Source organism: Pelecanus crispus, chromosome 10 (genome assembly GCF_030463565.1).
Source record: "Pelecanus crispus isolate bPelCri1 chromosome 10, bPelCri1.pri, whole genome shotgun sequence".
In the NCBI taxonomy this organism is placed as follows: domain Eukaryota; kingdom Metazoa; phylum Chordata; class Aves; order Pelecaniformes; family Pelecanidae; genus Pelecanus; species Pelecanus crispus.
This window is the reverse complement of record NC_134652.1, coordinates 12,477,386-12,502,608: the sequence shown is the minus strand read 5'-3', so window position 1 is coordinate 12,502,608 and position 25,223 is coordinate 12,477,386. Positions and strand designations below refer to the sequence as shown.

At 48.5% G+C, this 25,223-nt stretch overlaps 1 protein-coding gene across 3 annotated transcripts in view; it reads left to right on the top strand.

Annotated features, from left to right (window-relative positions):
* The window catches only part of MXI1 (MAX interactor 1, dimerization protein), a 59,137-nt gene that overhangs the window by 5,455 nt on the left and 28,459 nt on the right, over nt 1–25,223 (top strand). The window contains exons 1-3 of one of the 3 annotated variants that reach the window (XM_075717716.1): nt 6,050–6,156; nt 6,818–6,950; nt 23,762–23,791. In XM_075717716.1, coding sequence (XP_075573831.1) covers nt 6,084–6,156; nt 6,818–6,950; nt 23,762–23,791 — 236 coding nt within the window. In that variant the 5' untranslated portion in view covers nt 6,050–6,083. Of the gene's footprint in view, nt 1–6,049; nt 6,157–6,817; nt 6,951–14,722; nt 14,807–23,761; nt 23,792–25,223 lie in introns of those variants that run through there. The other 2 variants (XM_075717715.1, XM_075717717.1) reach the window with 2 other exon arrangements.

Genomic DNA, 25,223 nt, shown 5'->3' with positions numbered 1-25,223 from the left:
GCTCTGAGAAACGTCTGTCCTCACCAGTGGATGGGTTCCAGGCACCGGTGGGAGTGCTGAAAGGGATTATCTGATGCCTTGCGAAAGAATGAGGCTCCTGGATGAGAAATGGGGCCAGGTCCTAGGCGGTGTAGGTCCTTTACTGAAGGTATTGCAAGCATTAGAAGGGTGTTGAGTAGGTGGGACGTGGGATGTTCTGCAGCCCGCTGCTACAAGCCCTCCGATGCTGAGCTGTTACAGTCAACGAGTACAAGAGTGGAGACTTGGTTGTTACAGCGTGTGCTGGTAGGTGGGATATTCAGGTATGCCAGGGACGTTGTTCCCCTGGCTAGAAAAACAGGAATTTTATGGATCTACTGTCCCCACAAATTTGGGGAATCTCTAAATCTTTTCACTACTTTGAGAGCAGCAGAGAATGGGTCCTACCGGGGATCTCTGTTCATGCCTTGGTTGCAGGAGTGTTAGGTTTCAAGGTTTTGAAAGCAATATGAAGAATTTGCAGGCTGTGTGTGAAGGTGGGCAAAGGAAGCTCCTCCAACTGTTGCCGTTCCTCCCAGAGGTCGCAAAGAGTTGGGGATAGGAGGATTTTAGAAAAAGCCAAAGAAGGGATGGAAAACTAGGCAGTTTAGCCAAAGGGATTGCCCTTATTGAAAATAACTTCCATGTTGCAAAGCATTGTGTTATTTCTAAGCCTTGTGTTCAAAGCAGAGGGTTGGGCGTCGTGATTCGTGAGCTGTGTTCCTGTTCCACCTCTAGCTTAGGGTGTGTCTTCATGCGAGCAATTACGCTGCTTACACCTCAGTTTCCCTTCCTGCAGAGTGGAAAGAAAAGAGCTGAAGTCGTTGCAGGTTTGAGAAGCTTAAAACATTACTTTCTGGAAAGGTCTTAGAAGATTTCCATGATGGAAGATGCTAGTTTGATGCAAGTGATGGTGGTGTTGGTAAAAACCAGACCACATCTGTTCTACTTGATTAAAATAGTACAGCAGCGTTTCAGATGTAAATATTAATTGATTTCTGCACTGCAGATTTCTTCTTGGATATTTAAATTGTTGCTAAGGAGGAGGGAAAGGCTATCAGGGAGATTAACAAATCCATTATTAAGGCTGGAAATGGAGGGCTGCCGAAGTGCCATTTAATAAAATGTAAAAAGCTCTTTTCTAAAGGGCGAAGCAGCAGAACACACAATGAAAGTGAATCACAGCTGCCAGAAGGGATGCCAAGCAGCAAGCACTTATAATCAGAAAACTGTACTTACAGATCATTCGGAGCCACTAAATTAAATGATCTCATTCTCCCCTAAAATACTCTTCCCTTAGCCCCTCCCCAGCGTTGCCTGTGGATTGCTCAACCACATTTTAAATGTGACTTTGGGGGGTTTTTGGTCAGCAGTTGAATAGCATCGGGCCTCTTCGTGCCATTCACTTTCCACCCACTTTTGTTTCTGTCACATACAACTCTGGCATTTTGCAGGCTGACCTGCCCACACGAGCACTTGGGGCGGCAACTGAAAGATTTTGCTGTGGCTCCGCGGTTGGCTTGCCTGCCTCTTCAGGGCTCCTTCTTTGGGAAGATGTCCCACAGCTTACTCTCAAATTTGTCTTTGTTTCACACAGATTTTTTTTTTTTTTAATTGTACATTGTTTCCTTCAGAAACAAAGACTTGGAAGCTGAGCTGATGCGTAAATGGAAGAGCTGATCCTACATCATTTCACGCAGAACTGATCCTGCTGTTACTTCATTCCAGTGCTGATTTGATTCACCACGTGTATCAGTGTCCCCTTCCCTCATACTCTCTTATTTTGTATCTTGAACTTAGCTTTAGTAGCCTGACACTTTGATGTGCTCCTAAGCTACCCCTTCCTTTGCCAGCGGTGGCTTTCCCTATTTAATCCCTGGAGCGGCACCGCCTATCTCCGAATGTGCCATCAGAAAAGCTAGTGGCAGTGGATGCTGACAAGAACGTGTCTTGCAGTGATTTTGGGGCTTCATCGTGGGTTTTTGGGGGGGCGTTGGGAGGTGGGGTTTAATGTTTAGTATTGCTAATCCTGAGAGGCAGATGGCTCCCTGGTTTTGGAAGTAGGTTAGAGGAAGCACAGTTAGAGCCCAGAAAGGCTCTTGCGTTAACCCCGCTGTTGCAGAGGGGTGTGCACACCTGCGTCCTTTTCCCTTTGTTAGTAACCCAAGATCATGTAAGTAGTCCCTGAGACTGCTCAGATGTGAAACTTTCCATGTGCTTCTAACAATCTGCTCTATCGGCAGTTCCCAGTGTAGAAAAAGGTGGTGAGGGAGCGCATGCTTCCTTCCCTGAGCTCTCCCCCAGACAAAAGCCGATCTTTACAAGTGCTGTGGTCTGGCTCAGCGCAGGTACGTGAATGGCGGCTGTCCTGCCCGGGCGAGGGCTGGGGTTTGCTTTCCTGCAGTGCAGAATGAGGGAGGTATGGTCCTGAAGGTGTCCCAGCTTCCTTTATTCTTCACCTATCCCATCTTAAGAGAAACAAAACAAATCAACCCTTTGAGATTCGGAGATGAAAAGGGCTGTGTAAGAACTGAATAGTGGTATTATTTTTACCTCCATCAGCTGCAAGCCTGCAGTTTTCTGAGGAAACCTCAGAAATGGCGAATCAGCGAAATGTGTTTAAAGAAAAGTTAGCTACCCTGAATCCGCTTTTTTTCAGGCCTTCTTAAGTTGAGTGCTGCCAACTCTTGCAACTTCATCATGAGTCTCCCGATACTTTGTGCTCTGCTTAAAGCTCTTGCTGTCACACACAAGCTATTAATTAAGAATCTCAGCTTTTCTGGTTTTCTTCAAGGTACTTTTCCAGCTCCCATTCTGATGGAGGAATGGTTGCAAATGTAGCCAGTCATAGCCTAAAAGGTTCAGACCCATGAAAATAACACCAGTTAGAACCACAAAAAAATCCTTGGAGGGTTTCTAAGTCAGTATCAGTTTGAGATTCAGATTTTTACTCTGAATGTTCTGATTCTGATTTTGAACATTCTCTGATTGTGCCCTTTTTGAGAACAGATCAAATATTTTAGAGACTGGTATCATTCAATTAAATGTTAACAGGTTTTTAAACTCCATTCCAGCAAATGTTGAAGTCAGTAAAATTCCGAGTCACAGCAGTGATCTTGAGGGTTTGTGCCTATGTGAAAATCAGGTTGTAAATACATTATTAAGATGCTGAGAAGAGTGATCAGACTGCAAGGTGTAGGTGCGACAGTATTCATTAAAATGTTGAGATGGTCGCTGTTCTTACTTGTTTACGTGCTGCTTCAAATCTAGTGAGATTGCTGTCTGTGACATCCTTTGTCTATGATCTCAAAGGGCTGTGTTCACATTAAAAAAAGGGGTCTTGCACCTCTGTCTCCCATCAGAAACACTGTATCCGTCACTCCAGGTGTGACTTCCCAGAGCCTGACACCCTTAGTTACATCTCCACAGGGGAAATGTGGAAAGCTCCCACCCTGTGGCTGCAGCTTTTTCTTTTGTAGCCTCTCTTTGCTTTATTATTTATTATTATTTAAACTAAAGAAGAATAGATTTAGCCTGGATATAAGGAAGAAATTTTTTACAATGAGGGTGGTGAAGCACTGGCACAGGTTGCCCAGAGAGGTAGTGGAAGCCCCATCCCTAGAAACATTCCAGGTCAGGTTGGACGGGGCTCTGAGCAGCCTGATCTGGTTAAAGCTGTCCCTGCTCACTGCAGGGGGGTTGGGCTGGATGATCTCTAAAGGTCCCTTCCAACCCAAAGCATTCTATCATTCTATGATCGTATGATTCTTGCCACAGTCCTGGCACTTCCACGTGCGGAAAGCCCTGGTATTTGCAAGGAGAGGAATGATGTGGCTGCAGGTCCCTCCTGCCTCCTAGGCCATGTCCGTCTCGCCCCTCGCGTGTTGGTGGAGCGTGGAGCTGCGGGCTGCTGTGGTGTGGCAGCGGCCGCTGCCCGCAGGTGGCTTCCCCAGCCTGCCGTGGCGGGGCAAGCCGTGCCCGCTCGTCACCCCACCATTTACAGCTGGGCGTGTGGACTGCGAGCCCACTCTGTGCCGCTGACGCACCAGGGGCTGCGAGCCGGCAGTGAGGAAGGACAGGGCCCGGCCACCGCCACCTCAGGGCCTGGGTGGGCGCACAGCCATCACCTCAGGGCCCAGGTGGGTGCAGAGCCATCACCTCAGGGCCTGGGTGGGCATGGAGCCATTGCCTCAGGGCCTGGCCACCGCTGCCTCAGGGCCCGGGTGGGCACGGAGCCATCACCTCAGGGCCCAGGTGGGTGCACAGCCATCACCTCAGGGCCCAGGTGGATGCACAGCCATCACCTCAGGGCCTGGGTGGGCACAGAGCCATCACCTCAGGGCCCAGGTGGATGCACAGCCATCACCTCAGGGCCCAGGTGGGCACGGACCCATCACCTCAGGGCCTGGGTGGGCATGGAGCCATCGCCTCAGGGCCTGGGTGGGTGCACAGCCATCACCTCAGGGCCCAGGTGGATGCACAGCCATCACCTCAGGGCCCAGGTGGGCGCACAGCCATCACCTCAGGGCCCAGGTGGGTGCACAGCCATCACCTCAGGGCCTGGGTGGATGCACAGCCATCGCCTCAGGGCCCGGGTGGGCACGGAGCCATCGCCTCAGGGCCCAGGTGGGTGCACAGCCATCACCTCAGGGCCCAGGTGGATGCACAGCCATCACCTCAGGGCCCAGGTGGGCGCACAGCCATCACCTCAGGGCCCAGGTGGGTGCACAGCCATCACCTCAGGGCCTGGGTGGATGCACAGCCATCGCCTCAGGGCCCGGGTGGGCACGGAGCCATCGCCTCAGGGCCCAGGTGGGTGCACAGCCATCACCTCAGGGCCCGGGTGGGCACGGAGCCATCACCTCAGGGCCCAGGTGGGTGCACAGCCATCACCTCAGGGCCCAGGTGGGTGCACAGCCATCACCTCAGGGCCCGGGTGGGTGCACAGCCATCACCTCAGGGCCTGGGTGGATGCACAGCCATCGCCTCAGGGCCCGGGTGGGCACGGAGCCATCACCTCAGGGCCCAGGTGGGTGCACAGCCATCACCTCAGGGCCCAGGTGGGTGCACAGCCATCACCTCAGGGCCCGGGTGGGTGCACAGCCATCACCTCAGGGCCTGGGTGGATGCACAGCCATCGCCTCAGGGCCCGGGTGGGCACGGAGCCATCACCTCAGGGCCCAGGTGGGTGCACAGCCATCACCTCAGGGCCCAGGTGGGTGCACAGCCATCACCTCAGGGCCCGGGTGGGCACGGAGCCATCACCTCAGGGCCCGGCCACCGCCGCCTCAGGGCCCGGGTGGGCACGGAGCCATCTCCTCAGGCGCGAGGGCGCGCAGCCATCGCCCCGGGAGGCTCTGGGCCCCCCACGCGTGGTGGCCCCCGCAGCCGGGAACTGCATTTCCCAGGCAGCCCCGCGGCGGCGGCGCGCCTCCCCCCCCCCCGTGGCGCGGGGCAGAGGTAAACAAAGTGGTGCGGGCGGCGGGCGCGCGGGGCGGGGCGGGGCGGGGCGGGGCGGGCTGAGCTGAGGCGGGCGGGGCCGAGGGGCCGGTCCCGCCGCGGGGCCGAGGGGCCGGGCCGGGCGGGGGGCGAGCCCAGGCGGGGGCCGAGGGGGTTGGATCGCGGCAGGGCCCGGAGTGGGGGTAAATCCGGGCCGGGGGCGAGGGGGGCCGCGGGCCGGGCCGGAGCGGGGGTTGCGGGTGGGGGCAGCGCTCGGCCGGGCGGTGGGGACGGGTCTGCGTCAGGAACAGCTCTCGCCTCGCTGCCTGCCCCGGCGGGAGGGTCCCGCTCCCGCTCCTTCCGCCGGCGTCTCCTCACGCCTTCCCTTGCCACCTCCGTGCGCCCACCCCTCGCCCTGCCAGGAGAGCCGCCTCCCCCCCCCCCCCCCCCCCCCCCCGCCGGGACGAGAGGGCTGTGGGTGCGCGGAGGCCCGCGGACTGGGGAGCGACGGCGATCCCTCGCTCCTCCCCCCCGCAGCCGCCCCCGTTTCCAGCGGGGGAGCTGGGAGCGTGGGGGCGGAGGGGGGCCCGGGGCTGCGGAGTCCCCCGGCTGCCGGCCTGGGGGCCATGGAGCAGGTCCAGATGATCAACATCCAGCGGCTGCTGGAGGCGGCCGAGTATCTGGAGCGAAGGGAGAGAGGTAATGGGGGGAGGAGGGGTGCTGGGGTAACAGCCCCCCGTGGGGGGAGCGGGGCTGGGGCCAGAGACCCCCGCGGAGGGGGTCGGAGCCAGCGTTTGCCGGCGGGCTGGTGGCAGATCACCGAGCAGTGAGGGGCTTGGCGAGGGACGGGGCGGACAGGTCCTCCTGAGGTGGTGGCTGAGGTGGAAGGCTTCCGCAGAGAGCGGGGAGATCGAGGTGAACGCGTTTTCTGGAAGGAAAAGTGGGGATTGGTGTGAAAGTTTCCCAGCGGGTAGGAAGGATGGTGGTGGGTGGCTCTGGCTTTGCAGAGAACTCGATGGCACAGTGAAATTCGCCTGGTTTGCCTGGTTCGGATAGCTTGGGCAGGAGGAGAGAGACGAGGCGCTCTCTGGGCTGTCGTGTTTTCTTTTGATGTTTTCAGGTGTTTGAGTGGTGATGTCCTTCCTCCAAGGTTGGCAGAGCCTTTACACTCCCCTTCCTCTCTTTTCTCCACCTCCCAGTCCACTTCCCTCTGAATACATCATCAGTCATTTCCCTGGGCTGTTGTGGTTAAGGGAGGGTTAGTGGTGAGGCCTGCCTGCTGACTACTACCTTTTTTTTTTTTTTTTTTTTTTTTTAATGATCCTCTTTTTTTACACCCTGCCTGTTGATTCTCATGCAGAATGCGAACATGGCTATGCCTCGACCTTCCCCTCAGTTCCAAGTCCTGGACTACAAGACCCAAGGCCCACGCGGAGGCTGAGCCGGGCGAGGAAACACAGCGGCAGTGGTAGCAATGCAAGTATTGCCAACAGGTACGGTGCGGGCTGGAAAGCGTGGGGTGCAGGGCTGGCTGGGAGGATGAAGCTGGAGAGGAAAGCTGGAGGCAGAAGAGAGAAACTTACCCTGCGGGGAAGAGCCTGAGTGCGGGGGGATTCAGAGCTGGGACACACAAGTACAGTGTCCCTTCTGGATCCATAGCGCTGAGAGCAGAGGGGACACGGGGGAGCTGTATCTGAAGTGGCACTGCCAGCTGACTCTGTGCCAAGGCTCAGAAGCTGCAGAGGGAAAGGGAATAGGGAGATCTGTTCATAGGGTTCAGGGAGGAGGCAGGCAATAGCTATACCCATTATATACAGCTGATGCCTTTCCAACCCAGAAGTCACCGCTTTTAAGGGATAGCGTGCGTGCAGCCTGAGTGCTTTGGGATTGTAATGACAGGCATGATTTGAAGCGAGGAAATGATGTTTTGAAATGGATCCCCTACAACAAATGGGAAAGAGGGAGATGACTGGCTGCTATGTACAACGTGTTAAAAATTCAGTTCAGGAAAATGAAGCTGTCTTTCACTCTGCCTTTCAGGGCGGTGGGATTTCCCAGCTTTCTGATTGCTTGGTAATTGTAGAACTCCGTGTTTTTGACACTTCCCTTATTACCCAATGCCATATTTCTTGGTTTCTTAAATCTAGAAGAGACAACAGGATTAAGCCTATCACTTGGCGTTGCGGTAGGATCTGCCTCTCCCCTCTCGTCCCTGTTCTTTTTGTTTTCTTCTGCTCCCTTCTGTAGAAGTTCAGACCTCGTTGAGACCTTCTGGGACAGAGAAACTTTAGAAGCATAATTTTGAAGAGGCAATTGCAAGCTTGCTTTTACTGCAGCAAGGCCTGTGCAATCCATGAAATGGTGGCAGGTGGCCCAGGTGATTAAAGCTTTCTTAAGGCCATTGGGAAGGACCTGAAAAGGCCTAGGGGAAAGGTGCCTTTGCTTGCAGTGATTCTGCTTTGGCAGCATTTGATAACAAAGGTTGTTTGAAGTGATGTTAGGACACCTTGCGGTGGGGAAGTTTTCTTCATGAAGATCAGCATATCCTGAGCTCTTTGTATGCTGCATGTTTATATTTGCTTCCTTTCTTCATCCAGCCTCTCCTGATTCCAGGGCAGTTGTAGCTCTTTACTGTTTCCCATGAACCAAAGTCCCAAATCCCAGTGACTTTGTGTTGGGAAATGATGGCAAATGCTGAACTGACATCTGCATTTTTCCCTCTAGGTTTCTCACATACTATTTTTCCATCCCACACCTCTTTCTCTCAAAGGCCTTTGTCATGGCAACCTGCCCTTCTCCAGAGGAGGGCTGGAAGCACATCCCCCTCAGGAGCTCCTTAGCACCGAATCCAGCAGCCCGTAGGCCAGAGAGGGATGCAGAGCACTCCCCGTCCCTGGGGCCAGGGTGCTCAGCATGCCCTGCCAGCACAGAGCCCCCAGGCACAGCACCTTTCTGTGCTGAGACCAGCCCGCTGGGCCGTTTAGCATGACAGGCTCAATATATTGATGGGGGGGGAAAGGCAACAGAGAAGCAGAAAAGATACTTTCTGGTCTTATTTAAAACCTTCATTATACAAGGAATACTGAGGCCAAACTGAATCTTTAGAGTGAGAGCGTTACCTGGTGTGTTGCTTGTTTTGGCCTCAGGGAGTGGCCAGCGTCAGGTCTGCTCCAGGCAGAGACCAGAGCAATTCTTTTGGGGAGCTCAGACCTTACACACACATTTGGAAATGGAAGTTTCTTTCAGTGCAAGTCGTAGCAGCTTGCACTTGCTGTAGGAGATGGCAGGCCTTCCAGATGGCTGCAGTGCCTGGAAGTGACAACTGTGAAGTTCAGGGTGCCTCCAAATTCGCTGCAGTGTGTTTTGTGTGACGCTGAGTATAGCATCAGCCTTGTTTAAGGAAGGCTCTGTATCATCCCTTCCTGTTAAAATCAAAGGGACAATTCAGTAAGTTCTGTCTAGTAGAGTTTGAATGGGCTTTGAATTAGATATCAAGCCCCTGATGAGGGGCAAAACTTAACATTTCATGTGTGGACAAGAGATTTTCTTAGATTACTTTTGTCTCAAAACGTTTAATTAGTGTAGAGAAATTATGCATTTAGATCTCGTGCAGATCTTGTCATTTAAAAGCCCCCTGTAAAAATGTCTCCCAAGCAACCCCGGCAAAGCACCGTTGTTTTCTTTTTTTTTATTTATTTATACACTTTTAGAAATTGACACGTGTGCATTGTTGATGGTCTTTATTGAACCAAATAATCCGTGATCACGTGTCACAGTGTATTTACAGAGCCTAGATGCTCTTTAATTCATAGTTTAAATCCAAGTATTTCCCTTCAGCATTTGCAGCCCAGACATGACAGCTATTTCTTCCCAACAGGCTCTGTGCTGTCATGGCACAAACACCCAGAAAGTTCTGAGGAACAGGCAGCCCAGCTCTGGATGGCAATGGTGGAGCAAATCTTATTCTTATAGAACTATGATGGTCTCCCAGTCCCAGCAAAATAATTTTTTCCTACCCCAAACAGGGGTGTGCAGATAAGAGGGAAAACATTGCTTCATTATTTCTAGTTTACATGATGCATTTTTAAAGAAGAATGTTTTGGCTCAGGTTCTGTCTTCCTTCGTTTGTCTCAGCTGTGCAACTGACAGCATGCAGATTGCTGCAGAGGGGTTCCCCTCTGCAATCCTCGGGACATTATCTATATGTATGTGTAGTGTTTTGCATGGGTATTTTAAAGACCTAGTGTTGCGTGCTGTGTGTTAAAACCTGAATATATTTAAAAATATGCAGGATTGCTTTAGTCGGGGATATTTAGGTACTGAAAATTACCCACCTACAAAAAATATGTGGAGAATCACAGTCATTATGACCTGGAGTTCATAATAAACAAGGGGAACTTTTTTTTTAAAAATTCCCATTTAACACATAGCTAAAAGCAAAAAAACCCAAACAAATCAATTAGCCAACCCGTATTAAATTAGATTTCAATTTTGCCTCTGTTTTAATTTGTTCTTGACAAAGGTATCTTCTGGTTTTTGGACTGGGATGAAAAATTAGCAGAGATTTATTTTAACATATGTATCACTTATTCAGTGTTCATCCTTCTGAAGACCTTTCTGGGACAGAAGCTGAGTTCTAAAAACTTGCTAGCAAAGTGAAATAGTCCATACTGGGAGTACAGTTCTGTGGGTACATGAACTTGCATTCGATGTCACTGGAAAGTGCTCTTACGGACCCTACATCTGCAGTTCTAAATAGACCCAGTTATTTGAAAGGTTCATTATAGTTAGTTAGGATTAGACAACTGGTTTGATATTTATACATTTTGGAAAATAATTGAGAAGACTTTTTAATCAATTTAAATCATTGTGTCAGCAGGAAATAAAATAAACAGCAGGGATGCTAAATGATTTTTCCCCCCCATAATACAATCAGTTTAATGAAGTTAAGATTTATAACGGAATTTGAAATTACGTTACAATATTAGATTGTCATTTGTGTTTTGGTTTTATTTGGACTCTCAGGCATGTAGAAAAGCCTGTTATTTTTTGGTCTGATCCTGGGGAAATGCCAGGCACCCTCCCAGCAGCGCTAGGAGCCCTCAGCTCTCCCCAGAGGCCCATGTTGTTAAGGGCACTCAAAGAATCTATTGCTCGGTTCCATGGGGGAGGGTTTGATCTCTGTCCAGTTTCTTTTTCCTTTCATTTTCCTCTCTTCCCATTATCCTCCCTTGTGTCTGAGGCTGCTTCCCAAAGGCCTTTCAGACATCTACAGTCCGGTAGCAGGTTGCCTGCAGAGCTTGGAATCAGCAGCTGTAATGGGTATGGTAAGGCATTTTGGACATGGTGTCTTGAAAATCTGGGTGTCTGGGTTTCTTTGCCCTTCTGGCTATTCTAGTGATGCAGCTCCTCATTTTCTAAGTTGTTGCGTTCTCCTCTGCCCCATTTGAAACTTTTTTTCCCCATGCTTCTAAATCCCATCACTTGGTTTTGTGCTGAATCTTCTCTGCAGCCCTCCACTCTCATAACCTCTAAAGCTGTTTTTTGAGGGTAGGGATGGGGGCTGTATTACTGAAACCCTCAGGTACTCTTGGCTTTAAGCTTAATTTGCTCACAGTGTCCCTGAGCAAGGACTGGGGAGGCAGGTAGGTGTGCATTAGGTACCTCACATGCCTCAGGTGATGGTTTCATGTGCCACAGGTTCACAAACATGGGCACGGAAGCTAACAGGATGTGATGTGTAGCTGCAAGTCAGCCTTGGCTGTCTGGTGTGCAAGAAAGCCTGATTTCCCAGAACAGCAGTGCTGTGCAGCTGTACCTGGCTGTGCAGGGGAGGAGTAGGGCGGGTGGTGAACACTTGCTTAAGCACAGTTTTAAATATATTACATATTTTCTGTCAGAGGAGGTTCACTGCCCCCGCATTGCGCTGATGACTGAGTACCTGGCAATTTTCAGTCCTTCCTACAGCCTCTGGAGTTAGGACAGTGCTGTAATTCCGATCTTATTGGGGGAGAGGAGGTGCAGGGGGCTGAGTGGTTTGCCTGTCTTGTGTAAGAAATTCCTGAAAGAGTAGATCGCTGTGTCAGCCTGTGTTGTTCTACTTCTCTGCACAAAGCCCCTACCCCTTTCCTCACATCCCAGGGAGCTCGTCTCTGAGGCTTTTTGTTGACAGCTTTGTTGCTTCCTAGCCTCTGTCAGTTGTTTTTTGTTTCTGGATGATACTTTGTTTATTTGTTTGGGGGCTTTTGTTTTTTTAGCCACTTGCGCTCGCACTGGATCACACCTTACTCCACAGCTAGTGGGAGCTGAGTTTTGACTCGCTGTGTGTAGGTGGATTAGAATCTGGCCCTTGTGTAATATGCTGGGGATAGAGACTGCTTTCTGTCTCAAGCCTTGTAGTGCCAGGGAGCTCTATTCATGGCTCAGGGCTTGGCTTTGCTTCGTATAGTACAAATCCACATGTGTAAAACGGAGAATGGATGAGATTTTCTGTGCTGTGTTTTGATTTATGCCACATTTTGGTAATGTGCAGTGTGATTGCTATCTGGAATTTTCATGCTACTGTTGAAATTTTGTCTAGAAATAGTTGGAGATAGGATCTTGCCTTCCAGTAGGGAGTATATATGAATAAGCTAGTTAATTTTTCAAAACGGGAAAACTGGACAAGGCTGAGCTGTTGAGGATTGCTTCTGCGTTAGAGATGTTGAGAGGGACTGGCCAGCAGTGTTGACTATAGTTAGGTGTGAGCATGAATTCTTTTTGGGAAAGCATAATGACAGTTTGAGTATTTTTCTGGGAAAATGGATTGCTGGTCCATGCACGAGAGGCAGAACCACCCCTTGTTAAAATCCCGCTATCTTCTGTAGGTTTGTACTGGAGTACAGTTGATCAGAGGAGGTTGGCAGGTAGGGCTGTCCTCAAACAGCTCAGTTCAGCCTCAGCACATCCCATCTGCCCGTTGGGTGTAATTTGCCCCAGTGCAGTCTGCAAGCGTAGACAAGCAAGTTGTAGTGATGCTGGAGTTTCTGAACCTGCTGGCACTAAGTTGTGCCTTTCCTTGTCTCTGCTGATCTACATCAGAAGCTGAGATCCTGCCAACGATTTGGGGGAAAAAAAAAAAAATACCCCATGGAGGTGAAGTTTTGTATGCAGTGTCTTCTCAGTGATGCTTGGCTTTGCAGCACAACTGGCAGGTTACCAGGCAAAATGCAAAAAGTGAGGGTGAACCCAGCAAATGGTACAAGAAACATAAACCCCACTGCTTAGTGAGGAATGAGGCCTCCAAAAGCACTAGGGCTGATATAGCAGTTTCCATGGGGGAACCTGCTGTGTTCCCCTTTGTCACTCTGTTTATTTTATAGCCCTCCAAGTGGGATGATCCTGTGGAGCTGCAGTTCCTGCTTTCGTTTGTGTATTAGTAATATAGCCATGCATAGAGAGATCCGTGTGGCAGGGAGTCTATGCAGAAACCCATGATTATGGGCTGAATTTATACTTTGATACCTTCAGTAGGTGTAAAATGTAATTTGTGGTCTCTTTAGACTGTCCAAGTTGTGCAAAGAGGCCTTTGTGTAAACTAGAAGCAGGCCCAGTTGTTGATGCTGTCTGCAACTTCACTGTAATTCACTGCTGCAGCGTCTGTCTGCCATGAATTGTTGCTGTCTGTGGCTGAAGGCTCACGATCCCTTTGTCCTCCCAGATTTGGGGGAAGACTCTACAGGACCATGCTATTTTGCAGCAGTGAGACTGCTAGTCAGGGCTCATGCTGTTCATGTCGCAGCACTCTACCCAGACTGCCATGGTCTGATTTGCATCACTGATAGCAGTGCCGGTGCAGTGACAAGAAACTTCAGGTTTTGGTGCTTAGGGTCTTTTGAAATATGAAGGTTGTTAGCCCCAGCTCCTAGAGAGATTTGGTGCCCTGGGATGGTAGGGATCGTATTTGGGCCAAACCTGGTCATCTGTTCGTGGAATTCCCTCATTCTCTCTTCCCGTTATATTCAGCATACAGTCAGTTCCCTGGTTTAAGTAGTATTCCTTGTTTGCCAGGTGGTTTGGGTCTTTTTCCCCTTCTCACTACATTTGTACCCTTCTTGCACCTTTTCTGTGTAATGCCTTATCCACAACACATGCAGTGATTTATCCTTCATGCTTTTGTTTTGTTTAACCTGACGTGATCCTTTGCTTGACAGTGAATTGGTTGTCACCTGTTTCCATCTGCTCCCCTGTTTGTAGGTAAGACTGGCTTTTTCCTTTCTCGTTCCTGGTTGAGCTTTCAAATCCATTTCTCTTTCTGACCCAAACAGAGCAGTCTATGTCATGCTGCCGGGTTAAATGTCTTGTTGGAGTTCCTGCTGTTGATCATCTCCTGACCCCTCCTGACAAACTTCTGCCCAAATTCAAAGACTGGCTTCTGTTTGTTCTCCTCTTGAGAGTGTTGGCTCCTACTCCCTACCCCCTTTGAACCAACAAAGATAGGATTTGTTTTTGTTGACTATTTTGGGCTCTCTTGATCAGAGGCTGTGGGTCTCTGGGGCTATGCACTTGACTGCCCTTTGCCTGGATCTGTTCTCTAGGAGACACTGCCTTGTTGATCAGCTCAGAGGGAACAGGCCTGCTTTTTCCATCCTACTGGATATATTCCCATCTCTCATTTCTGTGCTCCCTACTGTACTTCCATTCTCTGATAGGAAAGTAATTTCACTTCAGTTCTGTTGCTTTATGAATCCAGTTTGAAGTAGCCTAGATGATTTCCAGCGTTATCTTAATTACTTGCTTATACTTTGCTGCTTGCTCTGTAACAAGCAGGCATGTGGACTGAGAGCAATTCTTCTGCCTCAGTTTTGATTAAAGTTCCTCTGCATAAATAAGTTGATTATTTTCTGAACACCTCGTTTATCTCCTTCCATCTGTTACACCATCAAGAAGGGAGAAGTTATGGGAAGGGACAGATGATGTTGGGATTGCTGTTGAGACTATTACTCCAGTCGTCATTGCCCAGGTGCTTGGGCAGCCATAAAGCAACGTATAGATGTGGTAAGGTAACATGGCACCAGTTCTGGTGTGCCTTTAACAGTTAGGCTACAAACTGCAGCAGTTCATGAACTGCTTCACAAGTAGCTTGGCCATCTGGGAGCAGTGGGAGGTAGTCACCTCACTGCCTTCACGTTAGTTGCTGCTGCTTGTGAGCCAGAACTGTAAGAAGAGAAGAAATCTGAGCTCTTCCATTTTTCTCAGCCTTTCTTTTTCATGGATCTCCCAGGTGATAGATGAATATGTCCCTGTTGACAGAATACAACCCCAGACATCAGGACATCTGGGTTCTCTTCCTGATTTTCTTACAGCCTGTGTAAGTCTTTGTGCCTCAGTTTCCCTAACTCAGCGTGTAGCTAACAGTAGTGTTAATGTATGTTCCTGTTTTCAAGTCTATTTCCCCTCCCTTCACCTCCAGGCACAGTATTGCAGCAATGTAGTTGTAACATGAAAGATAACTAACAAATCTAAATAGAAGTGAAGAAAGTCTGGCCTGGCCCACAGCCATACAAATGCCATCAGTTTCTTTTCAAACAAAATGTGTTTCAGTCAGGTGGCGTTTACTCAAAAAGCCTGATTTTCCCCAGTGCATCTGAAGGCAGTTTCTTTAGGTCAGAAGATGCGTGTTGCAGAGAAGTACATGTTCCCCAAACAGAATGTTGCTCTGCAGATGACATTGCTGAGACTATTTCTGGATATGACCATCTTCCTTGAAAGGGTAATGTTATGTGTTGGAAGAAGCATGGTATAGGGTAAAGTGCTGGCATGCTGGGCCCTTGGATCATTTCCTGAGTCTGCTGCTGAAAGGCTGCAAGATCTGGGCAGGTCAGATGACCTACATGGGACCTACCATCTGTACATTATATGGTTCCCACCATCTGTACGTTGGGGTAATGTGCATGCTTTTCTAATCCTGTTTTCCGGAAGCAGAATTGGTGTTTTGGAGCTTGTGGCTGTTTGAAAGAAGGTGAGGCTTAGGATCCTAAGTTTTCTAGGTAGATTTGAAAACTGCCTCCTGTATCTTTATTCTTTTTCTGTGAATCACTGCGACCTCTCTGCCGTGCAAGTACCAGCAACTATGATACTGGTTCTGGTGTGGTCTTGGAAGAGACTGAGTCCCTGACCATGCAGTGAGACTTCTGGAGCGTGCTGGAGGTCAGTGGGGCAGGGACCATATAGAGCTTTCTGCAGTGTCAGGCCTTCCCCTGCTCTGTAATACACTTGAATATTCAACAGTGAAGATTTCGTTCAGAGACATATTAAGGGGTTAGCAGGAGATGGATGAAGTCTGTGCCTCATCCTACTTAAATCATTCATTTTGCTTCGAATGATCTGTTTATGAAGGTAGTGTGGGGAGGTTGTCCTTCCCACGTAGCACTTGGGAGAGACCTGTGGGACAGCGTGCATCTGACATTAGTGTGGGGAAGTGTGTATTTTGCTGTCCTCATTCTGTGCCATGCTCTTCTCTGTTTATGGGGGAGCTTGGAGGTGCCATGGTGAAGCCACCTGACATTTCTCCTCACCAGGTCCTGAAAAGCATGGGTTTGTCAATGTATTTTTTAAAAAAAAAAAAAGTCAAGAATCTGTCTACAAGAAGCTCAAACTCCCCTGCATCATGGATCATAGACAGGAATCTTGCCTTGGTGAAGGCAAGGAATACACTTTTTCCTGACCTGTGACAATCTATCTGAATTTGGCCAAGTTCTAAATCATTAGAGATGTCGACTGCTGTATGTCCAAGGGAGGTGGGCTAGGGTTTCTCTACTGAAATGGCTAAGGTACCTCCCAAAATGAACACGTGTCAGCCTTTGTGCCTGATCTGTGTGCACCAGCCCTTTCTGATGTGGTTAACTGTGGGCTGGGAAGTGAAGGAGGTGGTTTCTGTAGGACCTTTGCGCACTTGTCACGGAAGTTAGAAGGCAGACGAATGGAGCAGTGAATAGTACACTGGAGACCTCTCTTCACTTCTGGCCCCTGTCAGCAGCACTGTGTGTGTTCAGCAAGACCCTTTCAGTCCAGCTTGTCATAGGAGACCTCCAAATAGTCTGTTCCTCACGTTGTGATGTTCCAAGGTACGAGCCTCGGATCTGAGCTGCAGAAGTGCTGATGATGCACAGCTGCAAGGGGCATCAGCGGGAGTTGTGCTTTGAACATGTAAAGTGGCCCAGAAAACCAGGCCCTTGGGGGTCTTTGTAGAGGCACCCAGAGGGGTTAGAAGCTGCAACTCTGATTTCCCTGTTCCTTAGCTTCCAATTTGGAAAGCGAGGATGCTTGACAATAAACGTGCTTGTGAACTGCCTGGCCACTGCTCTCGGTGAGCCTGTCGAAAAGCCTGTAAGGAAACCACCGGTTCTGTATTCAGAGCAGGGCTTGGCTTGAGGCCACACGTTGAACAATGAGGAGAAAACAAAATATTGAATAGCTGCTTGTTCAGCAAACCCAGTTCCTCTTGGCCACCACGCAGGGCCCTGCATGAGGGAGTGTATGAGATGGGGCAGTTTTCTCGTAGCACGCAGGGCTAGGGCCTGCACGTAGGGGCTCAGGTGGTACAGGAGAAGGCCCACACCAGCACGCTTGCTCCCAGCCTGTACAGTGGGAAGGGAAGCCAGCTGGGGACTGCTTTGCTGGCCCCAGTTTGCAGCAGTGAATGCAAAACAACATTCTTGCTGTTGTGCAGCCTGGCTTGGAAAACCCTTCCCCTGCAGAGTGCCACCTTGTGCTGCTTGTTGGGGTGTTGCTCTGGTTTTTGGGAGCTCAGCTCTGGGACTGGAAGGGACTCGTGGTGCTCAGCAGGGAAGAGCTGTCTTCCAGCTCTTTCCTCCCTTGTGCTGAAAAAGCAGAACACGCACCGACAGAGCAGCATGCTTTGTTTGGGACTGCAGCTGTGGTTCCTTCCCCACCTGAGGGTTATGCCTGATGTGTCTATCGGATAAGTTTTATCGGTAAACTAATATTACTTTGCTCTTGGCTCCCATTTTAGATTCTTCTCTGGCACTTTGTACAGTGGTGTCTGAGAGTAGGGTTGGCTCACTTGGCAGTCAGTGGGTGAGAAAAGAGGACTGTTTTAGGTCTGGGTTGTTGTTGGTTGGGTTTTTTTTTTTCCACTTTCCCACTTGCAGCTTACAATGATTATGTCATTTTTTTTTGTCTTTGACCCAAGAATCAGATGGCACAAATGTCCTTGTTAGATGTCTCTCTGGGATGCCTGAGAACAGCAACCAAATGATGCAAGCCTTGTCCTGGGGTTCGGGGAACCCAAGTTCAGTACCCTGCTCTGCCACAGGCTTCTTGTGTGACCTTGGAAAAATCATTTAGCTTTTCTGTGTGTTGTTGTTGTCCCCCCTGCATAAGAAGTGTTAGGGAAGAGTTAACTTCCGAAGTGTTGCAAACAAATAATAATTTTGAGGAGCAGGTACCAAACTGACAAGGGCTGTGTAAATACTGTAGGTGGCTTGGAAGACATTTACTTCTTCAAGGGGTGTGCGCAGTGTACCTTTAAAAGTTTTTGACTGAGTGTTGCAGGAGGCTTTCAGGATACTGCGTAGAAGCGCAGGGCTAGATGACTTTCTGCAGTTGTGATCTGCATGAAGGAGCTCTTTTCCCCTTGTTGAGCTGAAAACAGACTGTGGGGCCATTTCTCCTTTTCTAAAGATGAATAAGCACAAACAGATGCCAGTATGGTTGTGTCCCCTTCTCTGTTGGAGATGGGGAATGTGAACTTTGGAAAGGGTCTGGCTTGATCCTGGGAAAACAGCTTTGATCAGAGTCTTGGGAGGAATCTGATACCATCTAAGAGCGAGTGACAGAAAAAGTAGCTAGAGTTAGGGGCCAGGTTAATCTGGTGCATCCCCACTGACATCAGCGAGAAGGTGAAACAGTCTGTTCTGTCTCCTCACTTCAGCTCTTCATGGAGAAGCATTTATTCTGGACCTCAAGGCCAGACAGTGTAGAGGAATCATGGGATAGTAATGGCGAAGATAACTTTTGTCTCTAATATTTCTTAGAAAGAAATGTTTTATTAGATTTGCTGATATGCAAGGCTGAGGTGAGGCTCTTGTTGGACTTGAGGCTGGTATTTGCAAAGGGCATAAGAATGGCAGCAGAAGGACTTCTGCTCCAGCTATGCCATCTCCTGTTCAGCTGCATGCCCCTCCTTACTGTAGGAGCTCTTGGCAGCATTGAGTACCGTAAGCTGCTGTGTTCCTGAGGCTCCTGTGCAGCCCTCCGAGAGCCAGGCTCCTGGGCCTCCCAGAGGTGAGGTGGGTTCACAGTTCCCTTAGAAGCTCAGCCCTTGGGCATCTCCATCTGGGCAGGAAGATTTGACTCTTGCGCAGCTATAGATGTGGCACTTCGGGATATGGTTTAGTCTGGTCTACCCTTGATTAGTCTAGAGTGGGCTTGGTAGTGTAGGTTAATGGTTGGACTGGATGATCTTAAAGGTCTTTTCCAACCTAGATGATTCTATGATTCTATGATTCTATTTGTCTTACTGTTGGGCTGAGAGCCTCACCCGCTGCTGCTGGTGGAGCTTCTCCATAGGCTTCCCGGACTATGGCTTGTGCAGTTGGTTTCATAGACTACTTACAGTGTTGATCCACTGCTACTTGAAACCCTGGCAAAACACTGGGTTCTTCAGCCAGTAAGTTTTGTTTTGTGGACACAGGTGGATTTAAAATTGAGAAAAGTTGTTGATCACCCTTCCTTTTTCTTTGTTTTGTTTTGTCAGTTGGCTGTTTCCAATAGGAGTCATTTCTGAGGAAGAACTTGCATAAAAGAGAAAGCAGTAATGTAGTTCACTGGTTCCAGAAGGGTGGTTGATCTTGGCTTGGGGAGCGGAAGAAGGCATTTCCTGCAGGGGAATTTGGTGGCCAAATGAATGGGTGTCAACAGAGCCAGAAGGTGGAAAAGGTCTGTAAGATGACGAGGAATGAGATTGTATTTGCTGTGATGATGCATAAGCAGCAGAGGTGGCTGAACCTGGGCAGGGTGAAGTAAGACAGAAAATGATTGGCCTGGTCTGTGGATGGATGTTCTTGCTGTTTTGCTAAACGGGATTCAGGTAACTGTGCCTTAGTTTGCACAAGCTGATGGAATATTTTCTTCCTGATTAATCTCTTGCTAAAGCAGAGTGGGGTGAGTGAGTTTGGAGGAGAAGCACTGGCTCTCTGTTGGCATTAAGGACATGTATTTGAAGAGATTATTTTTATTCCACCCCACCCCCTTACCTGGCCATACGGATGGCCAGCAGCATCTCCTGAGCCACCGGTGTCTCTGCTCTGATGGAGATGGAGCTCTTGGAGTCCCGGGCTCCTCTGGAGCCAGGAGCCGGTGCCAGATACAGACAGGAGGGTGACCAGGTACGAGGACATGACAGGGTCATTGGGTCTAAATGCCACCTGCATATCACATAGGACAAGGACTCTCAGTTGCCGTGTTTTCCCAGTAGAAAATAGTTACCTCACTAAGAAGTCAAACCAAAATGCAAATATGCTGCAAATGCATTCGTTGGGCTATTTATCGATATTAAATGTGTAAATCAGAAAGGTCAGCTGTGTTTAATGTCATGTGGCAGCTTTGTGATTTTAATTACAGTAAAAAACCCCAATGACAAATGAATTCAGTGCTCTTTAGAGCTTTGTTCCTCCCTGATACAGTTTGTTTTGTTGGCTTACCTGTGCTCAGGGAAAGTTTGTCTGCCTCTACCATGGTAGGAGGGATTTTATTTGAATAAAGAAAATGGGGTAAAGTAATAAATTATTTACAATATCTCCTTCACTGGGGGAATTCAGTGTAGCTTAATGTTTCAGCAACACCTTGTTACAGTGTTGGATAGCAAGGTTGCAGGCAGAATCACAGTAACTGCCACAAAAGGGTTGTTGCATCTGACCTTAAATTAGAGTGACTGACAATTGCTACTTCCCTGTTTCTTCCTATTTTGTATGCAGTTTCAGGTATCTGGGGTAAAGAGGGATAAACTACAGTTTCTCCTCTTCCAGCTTTTTGTTATTTAAAATCTTGATGGGGACTGCTCTGCTGTTTTTTGTTGTTTGCTTGGCTCCTGTATGTTAAGCTTCTAGAACTCTTTCTTGATCTTTTCCCAAGCTGTTTTCAAACTGTAATCGGCAGGATCCTCCTCCTTATATAACATTCTTTCAGTTTCTAGGGGTAGTTATCAGTTTGGATGTTTTCAATTTCTTGTTAAAGAGCTGACTGCTATAGAAACCTGACTTTTAAATGAGAACCCTGCAGACGTTGTGCTTGAGCTACTTTTAAATTGCAGCCGAGGTTTTGAGCAGTGCCGGTACGTGTGCTTGGGCTTTTGTTTTTCTCTCTGAACATGTTTGTACCCGCATGGCTGTGGTTTCAGCTTTGTAGGTGGGGGCAAGGTCCTGCTTGCCCTGTCCACCTGACAGCAGGGATGTGAGCTCCTCTGGTTTGTGGTTCATGTTCGACACGGTGTCCTTATTTCACTGGGTGACGCAGGCTGCGACTGACTATCGGCAGCAGCAAAGCAACATCACACTGAATGCACCGGTTCCTTGCTGTTGTGCCGCTGTAAACGGAGAGCGTTACAAGTAACCCTGAAACGCTCCCCGAGCGCTACAGTAGTTTACGGCTGTGGTGTTCATCTTCTACCTATCAAAAAGCTGGCGATGGCGTGCAAGGATGGAGCTTTGATTTTGGCCTGGTGATAGTCTCTAGGTTCTCAGTTTATGATAAGACCAGCTCGGTTAAAGAGGTCCGGTTGCGTTTGTTTCTGTACCTTTTTTTTTTTTTTTCTGAATGTCATGTCAACAGAGGTTCCTGTACTTTTTTCCACTTCACTGACGGCACTGTCCTTGTTTAACTCCAAATAAATCTTAGTAACATGTGCAGCCCAAAGACGAGGGGAGAAAATTAATCTCTAGATCAGGAGTTACAGAAAATGAAATTAATTATGAACAGGAGAGAGAGGGGTTTTTTTCTGTATCCGTTGTCCAAGCAAAGGGAAACTGGCACAGAAAGTAAGAGTTAGTGAATGGCAGTAGTGGGTTTTTTCCCTAAAAAAAGTAGTGGGTTTTTTCCTAAATTTAAATGAAAGGGAAAATTAACACTTTTCCAAATGTTCCCAGTAAGACTAAGCAAAGCATAGGCAGGTAAGAGAAGTAACATCCCCATAGGACTCTTTCAGCATTGCTGACATTCTTTCCTTTCCTTTGCATTCAGCTTTCAGTGGGAAAGTGTGTGGGGGATTAGGGTTTGTTTTTTTCCTTGCCACTGATATGGTTAAAAGTCACAGCATAAATTTCCTGACTTGGTGAAAAGCCTGTGACCCCTCTCAGTTGTCTTGTTCATCAGAAGGCAGATAGGTAATAAAGAGTCTCCTGTGTGAGAGGAGTAGGGAGAACCTGCTGTTTTAATTTTGTTCACAGCAGTGGGCCAAACTTTGTTCTTTCAGTGCTGGCCTTGATAATTGGCTCGATATAATATAGGAATTCAAGCCATTGCATATCTCCGGCTTTGTAACTGCTAATGTCATAGCCAAGAAGAGCGCAAAGTCTCCTGCAGGAACATACAGTAAATAAGAACAATAAGCATGTTCCAAAGAACATACGGGCAGTGGTTTTAAAGGGCCTCAGCTCACCCCTGGTGGGGTAATTTGCATCCAGGTTGCCTGGACAAATGGATTTTGCTGGTTTAGACTCCGTGGGGGATGTGGGTTTGATTTGGGAGATTTTCTGGACTAAATATTATGTTCATGTCTCCAGCTCCTGGGAACCAGACTTTAGGGATCCTCTCTTTTCAGGAGGGAAGGATTTGCTTTGGGAGTTTCCTCCACTTTAGGAGTTTGGCTATAGTGTGCCTCGCCTTTAGGGCATCCCATAACCTGCTGCACAGGGTGCCTTGCACAGACATACAGTAAAGTTTTGTTTTTCCTCTGGCCACCCACAGCTCTCAGCCACAGCTAGCTAAGACTCATTTACCTTGTTTTTCGGAGACATCAGTGGTTTATTCATCATCTTCAGTACGGCTCTAACACCTGTTAAGCGCTCCTCCTCCCTTTTTTTGAAGAAGTGTTTAATTATGACAGGGTTTCCCTTGGAGCACATCCTCCATTCGGTTCCCTAATTGTAGAATTCTCTGTGGGATTCTCCAGATGGGGGATAGAGGATAATCTTCTCGGAGCTCCGGAAGAAATGTGATGCCAAATTACAGAAAATAGATCCTTTTTATTAAGCTCTTGGGCTCCTTTTACTCTTATTTTAAGGTGACCTTCTGTTAAAGAGAAATGTTGGATAAATGGCGATTCTTTTTAAATAATCCTCAGCAACCTTACCTGGGTTACTAATAACATTGTTAGATTAGAAATCCTGAAAGGATTTAAGCTCTTTTTGCCACTCGTGCTGTCATCACAGAGAAAAAGAGAATGAACTTGCCATGTTTCCCCTTTGTTTCTGGTTGGTCTCATTTTCAAGCTGTGAACTCTAAATTAGGGAGTGCTGGCAGCGTGCTTGGCGTGGCGGGCAGGTATAAAGACAGAGCCCCCTCCTTTGTCAAGTGGTCACAGTGCCACTTTATGGGTCACTTGCTTCACTGCAAGCTAGTGCTGTGGCAGTGCCATTTCAATCCCTGAGGGGTTTCCAGGCATCCTAAAAGTGCTGCTCAGCGCCGCTGATGTTTGCAAACATGGCAGTACTGGCCATCCCATTTCGTGCCCAAATGCTGGCCATATCTGGAGTTCTACTAAGTTTGCTAAATCTAGCATGTGACCGCTGAAGGGCTCCAGGGGTTGTCCTTACAGAGCCAATTCTGCTGGAAGGTTCCTATTATTTAATGTGCATAAATCAATACTCCATGAGCTCCTGTGTTAGCAGATGATACCAATATTTTTACAGGGTGGATGGAGAAACTAAAGCACAAAGAAACGTAACTGCAGTCCCATACTGAGTTGGTGGCAGAGCCAGAAGTAGTCTGGAAATGGCTGACTCTGGTCCCCTGTTCTAATCATTGCCTCTCTTCGGGATTTTGTATGTGTTTTAAGTCTCTAGGGAACATTTTCTGTAGCACCAGTAAGAGTACCAGCTTTGTGCGTAGGAGGTAAATACAGACTTAGGAGGGGAGGAAACTCTTGTCAGCAGGGAGGCTGAGGTTATAGCTATAGATTTTAATGTATGTAGTTGGTTGGCTTTACGCTGCGATATGCTGCTGGGGATGTGTACGGCTTGCACTGATTGAACTTTGGTGCTGAGAGGTCAAAGGTGGCTAATCCAAATTTTTGTTTATCTTCCAGGTCTACACACAACGAACTAGAAAAGAACCGGTAAGTAGCTAATGAGCTGAATTCTAAGAAATGCAAGCCTAGTGAGTGTGATGTGCTTTAACCTTACACATGCAGGTGCCATTTGATCAGCTTAGACAGCTGTGAATGACCACGCTGCATCACGTAGTTTTAAAAGTCGGGGGGGGGGACACAAAAAGATCTGAAAAAGAAGCCTTGTTTTTTGACTGTTTTTTCCCCTCTCTCTGAAAAGGCAAGAAGTGACCCAGTTTTGTGACTAATCTGTATGCAGAGTAAATACTGTTCTTCTCCTGACACAGTGAAATCTGATTGGGGCACTTTCCATACATGAGGTTGCTACGGGATCAGGTTTCTTGGGCCCTGGGTAATATGTGTTACCATGAAACGAAGGGCAGAGCCCTGTGCTCTACACCCTCTCCCTCCCACCGCTCCGCTGGGCTGCGATAATCTCTGCGGTGCAGGAGAAAATACCATTGTCCAGAGGCTCAGAGGTCTGGCTACCAGCGCTCCTGTGGAGACTCTCTCTTCTAACCTGTTTTAGGATTGCGCCTGTTTATCCTCGAATCTGAAGTTTTAGCAAGCCTTGCAGTTTTGTTACTTGGCTAGCTCTGCTATATGACTCAACCCTTTTGTAACAGGAGTTAAAGTAAGATAAATACCGTTGAGGCAAGGGGAGCTAGTTCACATACAGATCAGATTATCACCTTCCGTTCAGGATGCTATAGTGAAGGTTGTGTCAGGGTTTCCATTATAAACTTATCTTGACTCTTCTGTGGGATTTTAGAGGGCTGAGCGGGGGGTGTCTGTGTTTTTTGTGGCTGCTGGAACAAAGGCAGTGCTCTGGCCAGCTGCTCCTATGAAGAAACCCCCAGGCTGGGAAAGCTAAGTCTAATAGGTTGCTTGCCTCCTCTTGCCTCTTAGCAGCCATCACTTAACAAGGGATTGGAGCGCTATAAGGATGGCCAAAGATACACAGAGGCTTCGAGCCAAGTGTGTATTTCCATTCAGACAAGATCTTCCCATGTAGCTTCAAGGGATCTGAGTACCTAGTGCATCACATTGCCCTCAGTTTCCCCCACATCTGCCTCCCCCAGCAGCAGCAGTTCTGGGAAGCAGCTTGGCTTTTGCATGGTGTGGGTGCTTTCTTCCAGGCTGTGCTTCTACCTCCTGGTACCTTTGAGGATCTGCAGAGTTGTCCTGGTCCTGCTTTTCTGGGGTGATGCAGAGAGGTTTTTTGTTTGGGTTATGTTGCTGTCCTGTCCCACTCTGAATCTCAACCTTTCCAGTCCCAGGTTGAGCTGTGTTGGTTCCTGGGTTTTCCAGTGCTCCTTACAGTTTTATTTACCAATGAGGGAAGGAAAATGCAGTGCTTGGGTCTGACCCAGAACGGAGGGTGCTTTTTTTTCTCCATGACAACAGTAAACCGTCACTAATTTTCAGTGTGCTTATTTGC